Source organism: Lissotriton helveticus, chromosome 9, assembly GCF_964261635.1.
Source record: "Lissotriton helveticus chromosome 9, aLisHel1.1, whole genome shotgun sequence".
In the NCBI taxonomy this organism is placed as follows: Eukaryota; Metazoa; Chordata; class Amphibia; order Caudata; family Salamandridae; genus Lissotriton; species Lissotriton helveticus.
Window position 1 is genome coordinate 373,742,613 of NC_136070.1, and position 21,700 is coordinate 373,764,312.

General features: G+C 42.8%; 1 protein-coding gene across 4 annotated transcripts in view; it reads left to right on the forward strand.

The window, feature by feature from the left end:
- BDKRB2 (bradykinin receptor B2) overlaps positions 1–21,700 on the forward strand; it is a 493,412-nt gene that overhangs the window by 339,188 nt on the left and 132,524 nt on the right. For 2 of the 4 annotated variants that reach the window (XM_078660119.1, XM_078660120.1), the window contains exon 3: positions 6,211–6,252. In XM_078660119.1, coding sequence (XP_078516245.1) covers positions 6,221–6,252 — 32 coding nt within the window. In that variant the 5' untranslated portion in view covers positions 6,211–6,220. The remainder of the gene's footprint in view (positions 1–6,210; positions 6,253–21,700) is intronic. The other 2 variants (XM_078660118.1, XM_078660117.1) reach the window with 1 other exon arrangement.

The window sequence follows — 21,700 nt, forward strand, 5'->3', positions numbered from 1 at the left end:
CGATCTTGAGGCATAGTTATCGGTTTAACAGTGCAAGGAAGAGAAGATTTAAAAAGAATGGCAATTCCTCCTCCTCTGCGCACTGGTCTGTCCTGCCTATGAAGAGAATAGCCCTCAGGGATGGCCAACAGTAGATCATGGCCGGAAGAGTCAGAGGCCCAGGTCTCCGTAATAAAAACCCAGTCCGGCCGTCTCTCCTCCACAAAATCGTGGAAGGCCAAGTTGTGTTTAATGAGCGAACTCGCATTAATAAGAAAGCCAGTTCTAGGGGGGGTGATAGACCGTCTAAAAGAGGGATGAGGTCTATTAAGACCAGCAAGGGGGAATTGAAAGGAAGCAGTGTACGTCCTACAACGATGGGATATCAATATCTCCTCAGGAGTGAAGCGGTGAAAACAATTCCGCGCTGAAGGTCTAAAAGACAGAAGTTCTAATGAGGAGTATTGCCTAATTACCTCGACGAGTGGAGCTGGAGTAAGGGCCAGGTCCAACCCGTCATGCAGCCCGTCCTCAGCGCGGACGGGCGCAGACGGGCTGAACTCTGGCGTAACTCCGGCGTCAGTCTGGCGTCCACGCAGCGCGTCACCGCTGCGCGTAAGCATGGCTGAAATTTATGCTCTCCTCGCCTCCTAAAAAGAGGACTATAACGCGCAGACTATCCCCACACACCTAAGATGGCCGCCAACGAGACGGGGCCGCAGGACCCGCAAAGTGCGGTGAGTTACCTTCAATTAGAGTGCGGGTGAGAGGGCAGCAGTGGGAGTGTGCGTAACCGGCGATTTAAAAACAGGGGGAAAAGTCAAAAGCAGATAGCAAAGTAAATGACAAAACGGGATATTTAAAAAAGTCCAGAGCTGCAAATGAAGTAGCGCTGCAGGTAGAACGCCAAAGCTGATAAGAGCGAGCTGTCTATGTTGCCTGAATTAATGCTCGCCTCGCCTCCTAAAAAGAGGACTACAACGCGCAGACTATCCCCACACACCTAAGATGGCCGCCAACGAGACGGGGTCGCAGGACCCGCAAAGTGCGGTAAGTTACCTTCAATTAGAGTGCGGGTGAGAGGGCAGCAGTGGGAGTGTGCGTAACCGGCGATTTAAAAACAGGGGAAAAAGTCAAAAGCAGATAGCAAAGTAAATGACAAAACGGGATATTTAAAAAAGTCCAGAGCTGCAAATGAAGTAGCGCTGCAGGTAGAACTCCAAAGCTGATAAGAGCGAGCTTTCTATGTTGCCTGAATTTATGCTCGCCTCGCCTCCTAAAAAGAGGACTATAACGCGCAGACTATCCCCACACACCTAAGATGGCCGCCAACGAGACGGGGATCTTTAATCATCCTTGAGGGTGAAGGCTTTTCCAGATTGTCATCTAGGCTTTCAGAAATGCCCAAGCCCTCTTTTGGGCCAAACACGTATTCATCGAATTCTATGTCATCATTATCACATAGGTCCTCATCTACACTAGAGGTGCCCTCTCTGCCTTGTGTGCCAACAAGGTCACTCTTTCACTTTGAGCCGGTCTAGACACCACCTTCAAATGTGTCACTATTAGGGTGGCCCTTGTTTTTTGTGCCGCCGGGGACAACACATTTTATTGTAGCATTGTAGCACTAAGGGTAGCAGACACCAAACGGGCAGATAGACCCCCTGAACAGAGTTATCTCTCCCAACAGCAACATATTTGCTCATAGTGTTACCTCTCTTTTTAACAGTAACAGGGACATCCGCCAAGAGCGAAAAATAATCTTCCTCTGAAAGACGACCCCTTTTTTCACTTAGACAAAGCGGTTTCCTCTGATTCCTCTAGGGGAGATCTTAACTCCTGCTCAAAAAACCTCCTAAATGAATCCTAATTAAATTCAATAGGAGGCAGACCCCGAGGATCTGGTTTATCTCCTCCTATCAAAAAAATATTCCAAACATGTCTCCCTTTCCTTCCTTTTCCCCTCTTTTTAAAATTTATATTGAAGCTGAGTCGAATCACCACACACCACCAGGGGTCCACATAGTATGTCAGGTAACCGGAAAACGTGCGGGTCATCATGGCAATGTACTTGCGAAAGACATACATCCAAGAGAAAATTCCCACTGCAAAATGGCTGCTCATTAAACTAATCCTCAGCGCCCTTCTTGATTACTGATATGTGCAACTCGCTAGGTTAACTGTCAGGACTGAGGAGAGACAACCAAGATCGGGCAAGCCTCTCTCTGCGGCTGAACTCCGACTCGCATGCATGCGTCAAAAGAAAAAAAGCAGCTAGTCAGGCTGACAGCACTGTCCAGACCATTGTACCAGAAAGCAATGTTTATTTTAAAGCACACTCCCTAAATGAATGAATAAACATTCAAAACCTAAGCATTAGAATTAGAGCTCGAGTATGAGTTAAGTGTCTAGTCTACACAGAACAATTTGACCAATCCAAAAGAAATCAGAAGTAGCCCAGTTAAAGAAAGTTTCACACTAAAGATTCAACACAAGCAAAAGATTAACAGTCCATAAATTGGAAGAGTCTAAAGACCAAATATATAGAAAAACTTAATTTTAATAATTACTCTATAGAGAAAGTAAATAGATGGACTTAACTGTTAGGACCAGCCAATAAAAGAGGAACGCGATTGTGCATCAAGAGTTTATATACTCTGTTTCAAGATTACAAAATGGATTAAATGTTTAAAATGTTTATTGTTCAATGTTCTTTAAAGGGCTGCATGTCGGGGCAGCAATAAGAGATATATGCATAATGGTAACCTCTGATCTTGTAATGAGATTTTTTAACATTTAGACCAACCGGAAACCCAAAAAGCTGACAATTGTATAATATATTAATTAAAGAACCAATATGATTAGTACAAGATCAGCAAAAATATGAAGCAGAATCATCAAACTTAGTAATATACATTGGAGTAACACCAGCTCTATTATGAAAGAAAAAGAGTGGTTGATTATTAGCAGCTCCGGAGGTTTCAAATAATTTAAGCTATTACTTGTCCCACAACTGAAAGTAAATTGAAACAATTAAATCTTCTTCCCACAATAATTCAATAGTATGTTTAGTTCTATTTGGATTAGGAGACAATACATTCTTATACATAAAAGGAGTGTTGGGAAGAGACACTTTCCAAATATTAACAATATTTATATTCGTCAAGGGTAACAATCAATCATTAGTTGAAAAAAGATTTGGAAATAAATAAACAAAATAATAAACAAATTTTATTTTGGAGAGTATTCTTAATTAGTGTTAAACCAAACTTTGAAATGCACAGCCAATCAATTTCAAATCTCCACCATGTGTGGTTGATAAAGTTTATGTGCTGGAATATTTTTCACAATAAGGGACGCTGTATCCATAAATGCCACAAAAGTTCAAAATTTCTTTAATAATCCAATAGGGTACCAGCCAACGCGTTTCGTTCCGTCAAGCGGAACTTCTTCAGGGCGCAAAAGATGTTGAAATGGGATGTAATTATATTCCCCCAACGTTGGTAAATGGTAAACGAAGTGAATCCAGAAACAAAGATATTTGTTTAATCCGTTTCCTCTGTATACTTTGGTATTCCTCGCAAATATGCTGTCCCTGGCCAATAATTTCAGGATAAATGGTTGTTTCTGGATTCACTTCGTTTACCATTTACCAACGTTGGGGGAATATAATTACATCCCATTTCAACATCTTTTGCGCCCTGAAGAAGTTCCGCTTGACGGAACGAAACGCGTTGGCTGGTACCCTATTGGATTATTAAAGAAATTTTGAACTTTTGTGGCATTTATGGATACAGCGTCCCTTATTGTGAAAAATATTCCAGCACATAAACTTTATCAACCACACATGGTGGAGATTTGAAATTGATTGGCTGTGCATTTCAAAGTTTGGTTTAACACTGATTCTTCCCAAGGATTTGGGATATACTCTCAGGGCAGGGAGTATTTGATTGTTGCACGCTATATGAAAGATTGAGTTTACTTAAAAACTGGTGACATTTGAGTTGGTGCTTCCAAAGGATTTGAGTGGTCCACTGCCTATTTTGCTTTGTATAAAAATTTAGTATTCTTAATTAGGTTGCATTCAAGTGCAAATGAATTGGTTCATTGATATTTCTTCTACAACACATCAAAAGTAGCAATGTCATTTCATTCAAAAATTTATAAATATGTCTAATACCTTAAGTAAAGGACAATCCAACCAGGTGTGGGATTATTATGTAAATATGTATCAAGGCATACAACATCCTAACTATAAAATACTAATGGTATCAATTAAAATAGGGGAATCCAACACCACCTACAGTCTTTAGTATCCTAAACTTCAAATGAGCAATACGAGGAGTCATATTATGCCATAAAACATTCAGGCAAATAGAACCAAGTTGTTTAAAATAGTCATAAATAATTTTAAATGGTAGCATTGAGATAGTATATAAAATATGAGGTACAACCATAATTTAACTAGTATCAATCCTGCCCCACCAGAAAACATTTAGGGGGACCAAGCAGAGAATACATTTTGCATCTTAGATACAAAATTCTGATGAATTGTTTCTGTAACATTCAGAGAAAACCAAGTCCAAAGATATCGGATCTCTGAGGAACATAATGCAATATTAGAATTGCCAAACATGTTTTGAAAACGTAGAGAGTTCAAAGAAAGCGTCTCGTTCTTAGTAAAATGGAGTTTATAGTAGCAGGGTTAGACTTGTAAATCAAAATGTCATCAGCGTAGCACATAACGCAAATTCTTCTGAGCCATGTTTAGAACTGAATATATTCAGATTACAACAAATTCTTTCCAGTAAGAGTTCTAAACATAAAAGAAAAGTAAAAGGGACAGAAGGCAGCTATGTCTGGTACCTCGATATAAATTGGGGAAAAGCATTAATTAACAAATTACCGATCTGGGAGATGGGTATGTAATAATTTAGCGAATTAAATTAATTTAGAGCCAAAACCAAGCCAATGGAGCATTCGGAACATATATTGCTAATTTATACTGTCAAAAGCTTTCTCAGCAGTTTGAGAAAGTGCCTGTAGTGGAGATTTTTATTGACTGGCTTGACAAATAATATTAGAAAACATTTTTGTATTAACAGCAGCAAGTGTACCTTTAATAAAACCAGACTGGTCGATTTTACCAGAAGGAGAACAACAGATTCTAAACAAGAAGCTAAGATGTTATCAAAAATCTTACACTCATAATTAACAAGGGAAATGGGGCTGAACTGTTTGCAAAATATATGGAACTTATCATGTTTAGGAGTAATAGTTATTAAGGCCTTCAAAAAGGAGCCACTGGTTTAGAATTTTAAAAAAGAGTTAATAAGTTCCAATAATTTAGGTGTATAAAAAGAGGATAGCATGGAAATTAGTTCAATTGATAAGTCATGAATGCCTGGGCTGTTCGCTTTCTTTAGGGACTAAATTGCAGTTAATGTTCCCTAAAGCGTGATATCTGTTTCTAAGTCTTCAAATTTATCATTTAAAGAGTGCGCTTTGGGGATAATGTCAAAAAATGTAATTATGCAATTTAGAGCATACTTCTTATCTCTCACTAATCATCCGCCCATGCACCTTGATTTGACCACATTACTATCAGCTATAGAAATTGGTACCAAGAAAATAAATGCACAAACTTAGACTGTAAATAATCACATGTCATAATAGAGGCTGCTTGGACTATGTTGCTTGCATCAGGAGACTGGTGTATTTCTTCTTGCTCTTGCTTTTCAAATTGGCCTGGTAAACAGGAAATGTTGATTAACGTTTTGCATTTTGTTGATGTCAAGCCTTTCAAAAATTAAATGAAATGTGTTAGGTACAAAAAACTGTTGAGTCACAAAATGTAGGACTTAATGAGAATATAATAGTAAATGGAAAATAAATTCCATCACAAGAGAGCTAACATGGTAGGTTACAATTTTCTCAAACAGCTCCGTGGAGTCTGTGGCTTTCCTTTCTCCCATGCACACCTTGTAGGGCAAGTATTTCTGGTGCCGAAGTGGTGTGTGCATTTGTGTGAGGAAACATAAAATCTCTTTTAGGAATATGACACAGATTGCGTACAGACATACAACATGGCAAATCCCGTTTGTGTCATACATTGTAGAGGCTAAACAGTTCTGAAAATCAACTTTAAAAAAAAAATGATTGTGTGTAATGTAATTCATGGTCAATAGTTGCTGCTTGAATTCACCACCATTTTTTCTGATTTTGTGTTAGCAGCGCTGACATGGGGTTCCGTAGCCACATCTCTCGTTTAAGGTACTGTATACACCTGCATGTTTTATTAACGCACAGCATGTATCACTATGCATGCATGTATGGACACCACTTCTTTGAATGTTCTAATATAGGCAGCTTTATGGCAAATAGTTTACATGTTTTACATGCAGGGTATTTTTGCCCAAGCAACTGACATAAGATTCTAGTCTGCACTGAACCTTTTTGGCGCAATGGTATTCCAATGGGATCTAAGAAGTGCATAGAAAGTAATACCTTGCTATAGGCTATGTAGGGTCAGACCTCCAGTAAAAGCACACTTTAGTAATTTGAAGTAAGCTGCCACTGCAGCTGTTTGTGGGACAAAAGAAGCAAGAATGATTGTTGCAGAACTGAAAATATGGTAGTAGCCAAGGTGGATAAATAGACCGTTCATAGTGAATATTGATTATTTTGTCAATTTATTGAAAGAATACCACACATGGTGCTTAAAAGTTGGTGTTATTATTACCAAATTCAATGGTATTCATTTTGCAGGCTTGAAACAATAAAAGGCTACTTAGTACTGCTAGAATTGTAATATATGACATGTTGGCCACACCCAGGGTGTCCAGTGTCAGAGGAGGATGGCTGGACACCTGGCAGATTTTCAGCAATACCACTGCCTTTGTAAATGAGTTTCATTCATTGTAGGTACATACATGGATATACATTGCATGCATTGCATCGACATCCAAAGACTTTGGCATAGGACTGGCCATCATAAACCTATGTTGAGCACTTCTTGATCATGCAGAATTCGCTGGCATAGCTTTAGAGTCATTCCCCCTTTCTGATTAGAACACATACCTCCAAACCAGAGCTGCCAAGCTGGTGCTGAATCTTTAGCCTCTCCAATAATAATGAAACTCTCTAGTAGAAGATCAAATCTCTTTTACCTTACGCAGACTTTTATATAATTTCTGTGCTTTGCGGTTAAGCTGCTGTTGCAACAATCCAATGTGGATATTGGAATGCTTTACACATCCAATTGAAGCCCCATCTCTGCCAGCATCTACCAGAGAAAGACTAGCCTAACAAGAAACCCATAGACTGGTGATGTGTGCCATGTACGACTAATGTAAGGTAGAACACAGTTGAGTTGCAATGGAATACGTTTATTTATGTTAAAACATGTTCTTTATGCCCCACGTGGAGCAGGATAGCCTCTACATTCATACTCTCATCTACTAGTGACATAAGGTGTCATATCCTTCAGTTAATGCTATGTGGATCACTTGGAACATCACAATGCTCTACACCTGAAAAGGGAACTGCACAAGTAAGATAATACACATTTCCCCCAGACAAAACTAGAGACATTCAAGGTTAAACAACTACCATTCCTGCATGCCAAAACTCCACACAGCACCAGGGTAAAATGGCCACATACCCAAACACAAAACAATACAAGGTTAAACCTTTCTCAGTTTTCCTCCCATGGATCACCACACATAACCTAGAGGAGTATCTTGCGGAAGATAGTCAAAAGAGCCATGAAAACATCAAACATCAATTAACAATAAAACAAAATGTTCCTGTTCGAGAAGATTATCACACATACCAGCAATCTAGGTTATAACTGTCTCATATATTTCAAATCTTGTACATATATAAAAACAACACACATGCATAAACATACTTGAGATTAAAACTCCACAGACCTCCAAACAAAAGAAAAACTGAAATGAACAAAACAGGTCCTGTGTGTAGTAAGAAAAATCCACACAGTAGGGAAGAATGTATCCCCAATTTACAGCATGTTAGTTACTCATTCACCTATTTGAAGCCATACACACCATCCTTCTTCAAAGCATATTTTTTATAGGTATTTTCAAGTATTGAGGGAGAATCATCCCCAATTTAGGGCCCAATTTAGAATTTGTTGGAGAGGATACTCCATCAAGCGGACTTTAAATATGCCACTGACAGAGACTACTCTGTTTTTACTGTCGACATACACTTCCAATGGCCCAAAAGAATAATGACTGCTGGAGGTTTTGCCATTTGCCTGCCCACCCTATTACAACTGGGTGGTTAAATGGCAAGTTTCACTGTCTGTCACCTCCAGGTAAAACCTGGCAGTAAGGGAACATGAAAAGGCCCATGGCAAGGGGGTCACTGTGTTTTATTTTCAAAAACAAACGTTGAAAGTTTGATGTAAGGCTCCGTCTTATGATGGGGCAGTCAACCAGACTTTCAGTGCTCAAACAGGTACTGCCATGACATGGCTTCCTATAAATGCAAGAGATGTCCACTGGGCCTGCAGACATCTCTAAAGTTGGCAGCTGGAGTAAAAGTCAAATGTGACCCTTAATCACACTTCATTAAACCTTTGCTACAGATACTTAAGATGAATGCATGTGAGGACCTGATCCTTCTTAAAGTAATGCCTATTAGACCACCAAGAACATCTTATCTGATAACACAGCCATTGCTTACTTTGACCCCACTAGTACTGTGAGCTGGTAGTTGATGTTATTGTGTGTTTTGCCCGCTGTTCTGACTCACTGTTGCCCATGCAAAATACCTGTCAACAACAGAGTAAAAATACTTTTGAATTGAGTGGGAAGGTTTTGCACTAATTTGGAGATGTATGCATTTTTAGCTGTATCAATATGGGCATACCTTAGAAGTGTTCATAAATCACAGTTTCGCAATGCACTCTTTACTGTAGTCAGTGCATCACCAACCCTGCGGATAGACAAGTGGGCTTTGAAAGTGCCTGTATAGCTAATGACCACCATGTAGTTTCACCCTGGCACTATAACCTAGCAACAAACTCCTCCCACAATAGACATTCCCCTGCAAATGACCACCTGAGCTAAAGTTCAACAACAAGGAGCTAATTGGCAGGAATGTAGGTTTTCAGAAGCTCAGAAAAATGATCTAGTATGGGGACAGGCTTTGCATCTATGTTTAGCATTTCCCTGATCTTATGTTTTGAGGGGCCTTGAAACTCTTACATCTACTGAGTCTTCCCTATAATGTTTTTTCTCAGCCCTTATTCCCTTATTAGGTGAGAGGGGTGAGATCCGCACTCAAATATTAAATACAATCCTTGTCAGGGTGAGCCCCAAAAGTCACTAAATAAACCTACGCTTAACCCTCTGGCAGTGCTTTCAATGGGCAGGGACAATAAGGTACTCAGTACCTGCACTTCTTTAATTATGGAGGGGAGAGTACCAGCACTTCTGTAGCACTGCTCCAGTGCTTTTAATGGCAGAGGACCAGCACTTCTTAGCAGGAAGCAGGTACTTGGGAAAAGGAGTACCTCCACTTCTATGTTTCTTATTTAAGCACTGCCGTCTGGTAGATAAGGACTAAAGCTGCCAGGCATAATTTAGAGGTAATGTGTGAAGTATTTATGCAGCACTCAAACAGTATTAAAGTGAAAACACAAATAAAGAAATATCCCAAACCAATTTAGAACAATAGAGATCATTTGAATGAAACAAATAACACCAAAATGACAATAAACCAATTAGTAGAATGGAGTTATGAATTTTAAAGTTTTCAGGTAAAAATAGTGCCAAAAAGTACAAGGCGCCAATCACAGTTATCTAGCCGCACTGTAATGAGTCAAAGTCATATATTCAGGTCAACAGTGATTGAATGTGGGTCGGATACAGGGACCAGCTTCATCCCAGTAGAAAGGTTACCTTCTAACGCAGTCCAGTTCCACTTGAGGCGCCTCAGTCTGTGTTTGACGTTGGCGGGGCTGTGAGGAGAAAGTTGTTGCGGTGAAGTGGAGGTTGCCCTTGGAGCTTCGCAATGGTGTGAGACGTGGACAGCCATTGCTGACATGAAGAGCAGGTCGCCACCAGAGCTTCGCATTGGGGCTACCGTGGGTGGTTGTTTGCAAGGAGCTCAGAACCTTTGTATTTTCTCCTGGAATCCAGTTCATGCAGTTTGCAGGTTGGAGAAGTACACTCTGAGTCAAGTACCTGTGGATGCACCTCTTGGGGGTCAGCACTCACTCCAGCAAAGGCCAGCAGTAGGGCTCAGACAGGTTCAGTTGGGGCTGGGCAGTTGCAGATGAGACAACCAGAAACTTGTTGTGTTCCTGTAGCGAAAACAGGAGGTCAGCCAACTGACATCACTCCTGTGTCCTAGGTTCAAGGCAGTCAGGTCCAGTTGCCTTTCCAACAACAGGGCAGTCCTTCTTCTGAATCTTCCACAGATCCAGGAGTGTCCTGATGAGAAGTGCTGAGATTGTCAATTGTATACCCAATTCCAGCAGGTGTGTGGGAGTCATCCCCTTTGTCTAACCCAAACTGGTTCTGATCATTTCCCAAGTTTCCCTTGGATTTGGCTCCAATCTGTCAGGGTAGCAAATGGCAGGCAGACCCAGGTGTGAGTTGCATTTGCCAGAGACAGGGCAAGAAGCTTCAGAAATCAAGAAGGAGGTGGCCACAGCCCTACTCTTTGAAGCTCGGGAAGGGTTAAGTACACCCACCAGGCCATCCTGTTCAAGAGAGAAACACCCTTCCCCACCCACTGGCAAAAAGGGACATTATATTTAGGCAGAAAAACTGCCGACTATCTAAAATGAAAATAATAATTTTAAATCCGACTTTACCTTAAAAGAGAATTTTAAATTACAACTCAAATGAGTGGAAGAAATATTTCTCCATCTGCTCCCCCAGTGGTAGTCTATGAAACAGTCAGCCTTGCTATACTGAGAATCGACGTTAGGAGTTTTATAGTGTCAGTACATGTAAAACTTAAGTTTACATGTCCTACTTTTTAAATATCATGCACCCTGCTCTCTGAGCCTTTGGCGTCTACCTTAGAGCTAGCTTGTAAGTATTTAAAAAGAAAGGTTTAGGCCTGCCAAAAGGTTTACTTTACCAGGTCGAAATGGCAGTTTAAAGCTGCACTACCGGCTGCAGTGGCAGGCCTGAGCCATCTTTTACAGTGCTACTTTAGTGGGTGGAAAAATGAGTGCTGCAGCCCACTGATATCACTTAATTTACAGGCCCTGGGTAGATGTAGTACCAAATACTAGGGACTTATAAGTAAATTAAATGGCCCACTCAGATGTGTATGAACTTTACAGTGTTTGGAAGTGAGAGCACAATCTCTTTGCCATTGGTTAGCAGGAGTAAAGTGAGCAGAGTCCTAATGCAAACAAAAATGGGTTCAGCAAAAAAAGGGATGTGAAGGCAACAATCTCAAGGAATACCACTACAAAGAAGGTCATTTACTACAGGTGCCATATACATGGCCTTGAGGTCCAACAAGTGTCACACCTTCACTTAATATTGAGAGTGGAATTAAAGTACCAGAACCTCCAACTGCCTGAGTGTCATGCATGTTAAGGGAACTGCTTTCAGCCATTATAGATAGCCAAAGGTTGTGAACTATCGGTTTTAATTTTTCCTTTAATGAAAATTAAATCCTATGGGGAGCGTGGCCAGGTGTGTGATCCACCAAGATGTGTCTCGTCTAGGCTTCATTGACCATGCTCCTGCTGGGGTCTAAATAAGCCATTTCTGTGGGGGAGGGCTTGTAATGCTGTGGCAATTGCGCAGGCACCACTAGCAGAGGCAGTGGAGGACCATAATATCAGTATTTTAGCTGCAGGGCCAGTACAGGAGTGAATTCCAAGATGGTCGCTGCACCACGACGACCATGTACATGCCTTCTAGAGTGGGTTAAGGACCTTTCTGTTGTGGGAGCGCAGCTGGCACATACACCAAGGCAGCCCGACCCATCAGAATGGTTTGACGGCAGCAGATCACCCATTTAGGGCCTAGAGGACCTTTGAAGGGGTATTGGCTCCCTGGGCAGGCTGCAACAACACACTGTCTGTCTGGAGAATTGGAGGCCAGCACATTACCTGGGGAAGGCTACAGGAATGCATTTGGGCCCTGGAGGAGTGTGCTATGGCCCCTGCTCATCTTTGACTGGGGACTGAATACACTGAAGGAGTGATGTCAGTCAGGCAGTGTCTGTGTGCCTGGATGTTGCTGAGTGCAGACCCAGGGATGTATCCTCAGAGCTGATTTACCAGTAGGTCTGGGCCTTTTCAAGACATACCCAGCCCCTTCAAGATATCCACGTCCTGTTTGGTGCATAGTGGACAGGCATATGTTGGGTTGTATGTCACAGCACCTGAGTTTGGCATATGGACATGCTTCCAAACTAATTAATCTTCAAATGTTTTCAAGTGTCTCACTGCGGACCAATATAGTTTTTCATGAATGGGGTTGCATATGGAGTGGGTTGGTGTCACCCTTGCTGGAGTAATGAACTTCCTTTAGCGATGGCATCACTTTGATATCCACACAAACAGTTATGACCAATGTTCCCTCTAATTTCTTTCCTCTGTGTCCGGCAGTGTAAAGTCACCTTACAGGGAACAGTGGTTGTTTGGATACATTTTTTAATTCCTAAGAGACATTAAATAACTCAGTCACAGCTCTAACTGAGTAAGAAGCAATGCACAAGCCCTGATCCTCTCTCACCTGGGTAGTGGCCATGTCCTACTCACCAGCTTCCATCAATCCGCATTCGCTCCATGGCATTGCATCCAATGTGCCACCGCCCATCTCATCACGGGGTTTAATATATATCACATCACAGCGAGAGTGATGAATCTAAAAATGCAAATGCTGTCCATCAAAGACTGCATCAACTTTAAGGCTTGAACCTACAAATTAGTGACAACAGGTCCACTAATTCACCTGCTTGAAAATCATGACATTGGAAGACTTCAGATCAAGAAATGCAAGAATGAGAACTGGAGACAGTGTACACACCAGGACCTCCAAGAAAACCCCTTCTTGATTTCAGGCTCACCACATCACTCTTGACGTTCAGAAAGGAACTTAAGTATTTTCTCTTCTGTGATCACCTCATCTGGCATCGATAAGGACCTCCGAGCTCCTCTGTCTATGAGCCCAACTATGAAGAAACCCTGTCCCACTTAACTCTCTCCTTCCATCGTACACTCTAAATTGCTCTCTAGTCTCCACGTGCACTAAAATGGGTTCACTTTCCTATTACTATGTAACGCACTGCACTGCTTTTCACGTTTTCTTCCTTTTTTGGAGGACCTGTTCAGACATAAAATTGATACATATTTTGTGGAGGAGAAGTAAGATGAGTTAGACAGTAAAATACCCAACGGTACAAATACAGTTGAAGAGACTATTATATACAAGGGGAAGCATTTCTATACATCAGGATTTGTTGAGGAGTAGCTCAGAATGTGTAGTAAATGCCTGGAATGTCTTAGTAGCAAAATAATAACAAGCACTGGCAAAGACAATATGTCTTGTCTTTACAGCCCCTTTGCCAAAACCTTTTAGCTATGCTGTTCAGCAGCATCAAGATGCTGTGCAGCATAATGGAAAGCTAAAAAATGGAAAGTGCTATTATGCAGCCATGCTATTTTGTAGGCACGAGTATGCTGCATTGCGCATGCATGTCTACAAAATGTTTTATTTTTACAGAACTCAGATGGAATAGTAGATTAAAAAAAAATAGAATAGAAGTAGCTCAAAAGTGCTTTTAAGTTGAAAGGGGGGAGGAAATAGCCTGGGGGAGCAGGAGTATGGAGGGAAGCAATTGGGAGTGGTTGGGGAAGACATCACTGTGGCAGAAGAACAGAAGTGTAGAAGCAAAGTGGTGAAGTAGCACACGAAGATGCGTGGAACACATAGATGGGGAGGAAACACATGGGCAAGAGAGGGCAACATGGAACATAGCAGAATATGGAAGAGAAGTACACGAGGGAGACAGCTGGAAAACACATGCACTCTCATGGAGTGCTGGACCAAAAAGAAAAATTAAGTTCCCAAAAAGTAAGTGATTTAAGGAAGATGCTATGTTCCAGGGGGGGGGGGGACAGAAAAGGAAGGTAAACCCACACAAGGAAATTTATAATGAGCAAGCTGACAGTGAAAATAAAGCCAACCAATGGAAAGCAGAGGGCAGCTGTTTACCATATGTCTTTTCACAACCAGACAGATTGAGCTGTGTGGTAGGCGAGACCCAAACAATCCCTGATCTGGCAAGAAAGCAAGGTCTGTAGATTTATAGTAGGCAGCCCTTATGTGCATTAAATACCTACTTTTTTGTGCATCCGCCACCCTCCGCAGTAGAGTCCGCTGAAAAGTAAAGCAATTGTGACATATTATACAACACATATGAGAGCTTAATAAAATTTCAAACAAAGGTGTAGATCCACATGCAAGGAGGGGGGATCTAAGTGAAACAGTAACATTCTCATAGATTATGGGACCATCTGTGCTTCTGTGTTTATTTATTTGCATGCTGTTGTGGGGTTTGCCAAAGCTCACCTTAGTGGTTTTTTGGGCACACTAAATTCCTTGCGGTCCCCTCGAAAGCAGGCAGCCATATTGGATCCCTGACAGTGTGGCGCTTGTCCAAGTGTCCAAGCGGAGGGTCTCAAAAAAGATGGATTGCCGTCTTATTAGCGCTCGGTTTAGTCCTCAATTTGAGCTGGGGGTTTCCAGTGTTGGCACCAGCACTTACTTATCAACACCAGCACTTGTGACAGTATGCCACAAGGTGGCAGTGTCTCGCTAATCTAGAAATGACCACAACAGCAGTTAATTATTAATTCAATATATGTTGTAAACTATTATTACCTGCCTCCCAAGTCATTCTTAAAGCTTCCGGGGCCTGTAATAGTCTGAGTTGTCACACTTGTAGGAGGAGTGTGATGGTTAGTAGTTGTGTTGTTACTATAATTGGCAACATGGTAGAGGCAATGTGTCGTGTAAGCTGCAGTGGCCTCCTGATGAGAGCCCCGGCATTTTTTTTTTTTTACAAATTAACTTAAGCACTGGTGGGTTTTCTTGATCCAGTGAATAGAACTGACTTTGGGATAGCTATCAAATATGCAAATTTAGTTCCAATAATCAGTATGCAAAGTACATTTTTCTCAGATATTTTCATTGTGGGTCTTCTAAAATCCTGGCTGAATGGTACTATCTGGTGGCTCGACCAGCAGAACTCAACTTCACATCAATGGGAATGTTTGAGCTCAAGCCCACCCAGTACTTTATGGTCATGCATTGCCTGGCTATGTTGAGAGGTATAAGTTATGTTACCTAGTTCATATACAACACACGTCCATCTAGGAGGTTAACAGTGGAGAGCGCTGTGCATGTGATCCTTCTGTCCATGTTGGGTGAAACAATTATCCCCTACATTTTACCCTACTCCATAGAACATGCTATTGTCAAGCGTGAGATGGTCGTAAGTGGTTATAATGCAGCACATTCAAAATAATTTAGAAAGCAGCAAAGTTTTTAATACAGACATCAATGTCATTTTAGCTATTGTGAGGAAATGTGGGTGGCATTGAGAAAATGTTCCCTGAACTGAATGCAGGGTGGAGCTGTCGATAGAGCAGCAGGTGCAGTTGCACTGGTAACAGTACCTTGAGAGACCCACCTCACCCAAGTATGGCTTCCTTTTGCTACCAAACTGCGACTGTAAGAGGGCTTTGTTTCATGCTTGTCTAAAGGCACCCTTGTTAGGTTACTGTCTTAAAACCCTAAAGTTTGAATCAACATTTATGTGAAGGCGGGTTGAAAGCCTGTGATTTCCTGGGTATGTTTAAGGGTGTCTCTCCCCCACCCCTCTCCAACTGCCATGCCATGACGTGTTTATTCAGGTGTTTCTAAAAGCACTCGTCATGCTTGTAGACTTGCTTCATTTCATTTGTTAATTGGGCGTGGTACACAATCTTCCCCGCTTTATTATCAAAAGAGATGCAGCAGGTCTGCAGGCAGGACGTGTGCTTTTAGAAACACCTGAAAGCACACGTCATGCTGGTAGACTTGCTGCCTTTCATTTGTTAATAGGGCACAGCAGCGGGACAGATTGTGTGCCTTTGTGAAAGTATTCATCTTAATTGCAGCACACATGGGCGCTGTGATTAACATGATTACTTTTTAAAAAGTATACAATCTGCCCCACAGCTGAGCCCTTTTAAACAAATGAAATGCAGCAGGAGCCACTTGCTGACGAACTTTGGGTGGTCTCCCTCTGCCTTTTGTGCTGCACGCATTTTAAAAGCGGCGTTGCAAACGGTCTTCAGTTGAGTGTGAGCGCTTAGCATATTACACTGTGTGCTCTGGGAGACTTAGGTGCGCGGGTGCGCAGGCGCCCGGGCACGCACATTACAGGGAACAGTGGTTATGACTACCACACAGATAATTGCGCTGAATGTCCTGGGGCTAAACTCCCCAATCAAGAGGAGGGTTCTCTTGCCATGGTTAGGACAGGATAGGATACGAATAGGATAAATTGTATAGAGCGCACTAAAACCCAAAGGTGCCAAAGCGCTATAGCAGAACAGATGAATCAGCAGGAGCAGCGCAGCCAAGATCAGGGATTCTACGATGCGGAGAGACAAGTTTTCAGATGTTTTTTAAAGAGCAAAGAGGTGTGCATTCTGCTACTACTTGAGACCCACCTAGTGATACATCTCATTTATGCTCCTAATGGGTTCCCCTTCAGTTTCACTCTTCATATGTGACCAAGACAAAGGAACTGGCCATACTTCTAAAGTGAGGTCTTAGTTTTAATTTAGCTGCCAAGTGCTGGGATTAAAGGGGTGCTGGGTGCCATGAATGTTACAGTGTTCTCTCTATATGTCCTGAATGAAGGGAAGGAAAGATTTTATGTTTCTCAGGGTCGCTCAATTTTCACAGGAAAAACTTCGCCTGAGGGTCTACTTCAATTCCACGCTCCTTCCTGAGACAGATAGGTCCCAGGCCTGCTACATAGTTCTGAACACTCCATCATCCCTGACACAAGTCATCTTGGATCTGGCCCTCATTAGAGTCTGGAGACAACAACAAGTGGTAGGCAGGGACTATACATTCTATTCCAGTGTTCACAAACTCACACACATATTGAATTTTATCTTTTGTCAGAAGACCTTCTGTCCCAAATCGCCTCAACAGACATTGGAACGAGAGTCCTATCGGAGCACAGAGTGGTTTGGTTGACCATAGACACAATTGTCCCAATAACCCAATAAGCCATTGGATGATTAATGATAGAGCTCTTAGGCACCCAGTGTTATGGGATAAAATAAGAGAAGCAATTGACTTATATTTTAAGGATAATTGTAGGAAATTGATTGCTGGTTGGGGGGGTGAACCCCTAATCAAGCAGAACCCACAATCTTTGTCAGGGTGAATTATATAGCAAACCTCTGGTCGCTTTGCAACAGAGCAGTCAGGCAATGTGCATAGTATTTATGCAGCACTTCAAACAGTGGTAAAGTGGAACACAACACAAGAAAAATCCCACATCAAATTACAAGAACAGAGTCAATTTTAATAAATAATTTAAGACCAAGAGATATGCAGTTGTAAAGATTTAAGTGAAAATAGAACCAAAAAGCACAAAGCGCTAACTGCGGACATCTGGTGAGCTAGACCGGGACATAGTCAGATGTTCAGGCTGACTGCAATGGGGCACGGGCCAACTACAGGGACCCAGCTAGGCCAGCTGAACAAGAGTACCTTATATCCTGGTTGCAAACAAAGAGTTGCGGAATCCTGCGTCGGGGATGCGTTGGCAGCCAAAGCGATGCGTTCATTCCGAGGGGTAGCGATGGGATGTCCTGCCTCATCATCGAGGATCCTGTTGATGAGGGATTGCGATATGAAGTCTGGCATTGAGGATGTGCCGCACAGCTGAGACAATGCTTTGGTTCCAAAGAGCTGCGAGGCTGTGATGCGAGTTCTTGCGTCTTTGTCGAGGATCCCGTTTGCAAAAAGCTTACGAAGCGGAGGCCTGCACCAAGGATGCATTGTGCAGTGGCCGTTTGCCACAGAGCTGCGATGCAAAGTCTTTGTGCTGGGAGAGTCCATACAGCAGAGACGATAAGTTGGTTTTACTCAGGGTTGTGCCGCACAGCAGAGAAGATGTAGCAGTTTTGCTGGATCCCAGATGGGCTGGCAGAGCACCTTCAGGCCCACCTCCAAGAGTCCAAGACTGGGGTGGGACCACTTGGCAGGGTAGGACTCACAGATGACAGTCCAGGTGCTGGGTTCAAGGTTGTTGGAGCCTTCTGTCGCTTAGGTTCTATTCAGGAGGCTAGCCAACTAGCCCTTGGAGTCACTCTGTGGTCTTGGGTTCAACAGATGTAGGTCCAGTCGTTCTCAGCAGGGTCAACAGGTCAGCACAGCAGGGAGGCAGTCCTTCTTCTTGGAAGAATCCACAGGTCTAGAAGTGTACTGAAGAGTTGGTGTCTGAGATCTAATATTTATACCTAGTGCCTCCTTTGAGGTGGGAGAAGCTTCTAGAGGATTTCCTTTGAAGTGCACAGGTTTCCCTCCCCCCTCCATGGCTCCAGACTAACTACAGGGGCTATGCAATCCTTTGTGCGAAGACAGGGCACAGCATATTCAGGTGTAAGTGGGGCTGTGCCTAATCCCGCCTTCCTATCCTGCCGGTAACGGCCCATCTAGGAACACCTAAGCTCTCTATTGTGTGTAGGTGTATACGGAATACACAAAAACCAACTGCCAACTACACCCAGTCATGTGACCCAGAGACAGGCTTCAGGCATTAAATGGCTAAGGGAGGAAAATGGCAGCTTTCTAAAAGTTGCATTTTGAAAATTGTAACCAAAAATCCGACTTCGCCATGAAAGAGGATTTTTTCATTACAATTCCAAAGACACCTAACATGAGCTGAAGATTTGGGCATGACAAAAGGTTTGTTTATCCAGGTCAAAATGGCAGTTTAAAACTGCACACACAGGCTGCAATGGCAAGCCTGAGACATGTTTAGAGGGCTACTTAAGTGGGTACCAAAGAGGGTGATGGATGGAGCATTTGAGTAAATCAAACACTCACCCCCAGTCAACTGATCTGGGTTGAATCCATCACCATTCTTTAGCTCACTCCACCACCCCAGTTCAGACATGGCCGTATGCAAATCTGTCTGACCCTGTGCCTCATGGGAACAGTCCAGCCCGAACTGCCAAGCCATGTCTTCCCTGTATCGGAAACAAGCATCCTGGGACCGGTTTCGGATTCATAATCCTCATCAGCCAGGCTATCTTGAATCCAGTGGTAGAGTGAGCAAGGGACCCACGTCTGGGCATACCCTGCCAACTTAGGGCGAACAAAGCGTATGACATTGTTCTGCATTCTGTCCATCAACTGTTGTTTTTGCATTTGTCACCCCGAGTGGGATGGGTTTGCTCAGACGTGAGTCCCGTGCTCTCCATGCCTCTGGAATCAAGCCATCCTAGCTGATGAGGGCTGTTAGCCCAAAACCGGTTCTAGGATGCTTGTTTCCAGTCCAGGGAGAACCTGGCTTGGCAGTTCGGGCTAGACTTTTCCCATGGGGAACAGGGTCAAGACTGATTTGCATATGGCTGTGTTCAAACTGGAATGGCATGGTGAGCAAAAAAAACAATGGATTTAGGCCCAGATCTCTGTACTGGGATGAATGTATGACATTGTTCTGCATTCTGTCCATCCACTGTTGTTTTTACTCAAGTGTGTGGCACAATAAGTGCTCCACGGCAACTAGTAGCATTTAATTTACATGCCGTGGCACATGCAGCACAACTTTACTAGGGTCTTACACAAGAAAAGTAAATGTGCCAATGGGGTAAAAGCCAATTCAACCACATTTTAGGGCGAGAGCACAAGCATTTTAACACTGTATAGCATTGGTAAAGTGTGCAGAGTCCTAAGGTCAGCAAAAACGAGATCAGCAAAAATAGGAAATGTGTAGGCAAAACGTTTAGGGGAAGACCACCCTAAGATTGACAATGTTTAACAAGAATTATATGGAAGATTGGAGCTTTAATGTGGGATTCTGCTAAGGCAGTTATACTGGTAGAATTAATCTCCCATATGCCAGTGTTTGAGAGACTTCATAAATAGAAAACATTAGAATTAAAAAATCACCTAAAGCACTTAGCATGCTTAAATAAACCAAACAGTTTGCTGTGAGCCATAGGGAACTCCGCAGGGTCTGGGAGATCTGGAGTAAGTCTTGATGCAGGATGCAGCCAAGAAACTGTGTATGTCCGCCAATCTTATTGTGAGGAGGGTGATAAGGCTGACAGGCTTTTGGCATATATGTTTAAAGAGATACACAGTAGAAATCAAATCAATGTGGTCAGCGATAAGCATAGTGGGAGCCAAACGGATGCCCAGTGTTTTCAGTAATGCAAGACCTAGTGCATTGCAAATGCTTGCATAGTGAGTCAGCAACAGGCATTGTATGTCTTAGTGAAATACCACAAACTGCTCCTAGAGGTCCCTAATGGGCAAGGCACCAGCAGTTCATGTCTAGGTGCAGTACCGCAAGCTGCTCCTAGAGGTCCGTAGTGAGCATGGCACCAGCACTGCATGTCTAGGTGCAGTACTGCAAGTTGCTCCTAGAGGTCCCTAGTGAACATCAAAAACTACCTAAGCGAAACAGTGCACAGCTGCTTGAAATATGAGCAATTATATGTTGAAAGTGGTGACATCAGTGGACAGCTGACGATCCACTATAACAAAACAAGCGCACCCATGTTCAGGTAAAAGAAGAGCACGTGCCCAATTATCCCATCTGTGGTGGCCGTGCTGCTTGAATTAAAAAAAAAGATTTGTGAAAGAGAGAGCTAGCATATCCTGCTTGCAACAGCAGGCAGAAGAAAGCCAATTACGAAAATAGTGCTCCCAGACTCTAATTAAAGCATATGTTTAACAACCGAAGTAAAAGGGCCAGTCTTCATGGGAGGTTCCAAATGAAGACAAGGCGGTACTAAGGAGGGACTAGCAAGCCTATTGACCAATCAGAAGCCAACATTTACAAAGGACAATGACACAAGCCAATGACAAATATGGGCGGAGAGTGGGCGGGGCTACACGTACATACTGCAATTCAGCATGCCTCACAGAGCAGCGCACGCGTGCTGACTCTAGGCTCGACCTAATAAAGCATAGTTTTATGTAAGTAATTCACAACAAAACATTGCGGTCAATGGAGAAAAGCACTAGTGACAATTGGTCACTTGCAGGTCGAGTCCAGTGGAAACCAATGAGTGATAAGTTGATTTGTGTCCCAAGACCAGGCCAAGCCAGTCAGTGGAATTTTGCTTCGCTTGTAGGGACCTGTGCAGAGTGGCGCTGGCTGTCCCTGGTGCTGAAACAAGATCTGCGGGGATCTGGTTTTACCACTTAAGACGGTGCTGGATGCAAAAACTCAACGACAAAGCCACTGAGCTGTTGACTTGAAGATGCTGCAGAGTTCCCTTGAGGTGTAGTGTCGAACAAAGGTAGTGGTAGCTGGAAAGAACACCTACGAGCCTTGGTAGTGGAAAGCACAATGTGAAGTTATTTCAATGCCTGGGAGTCTGGGGTACGTGGTAGCCACCTGAAACTTGCTGGAGGTAAGGACTATATTTACCATAGTACACTAGACCAATTTGTTTTGA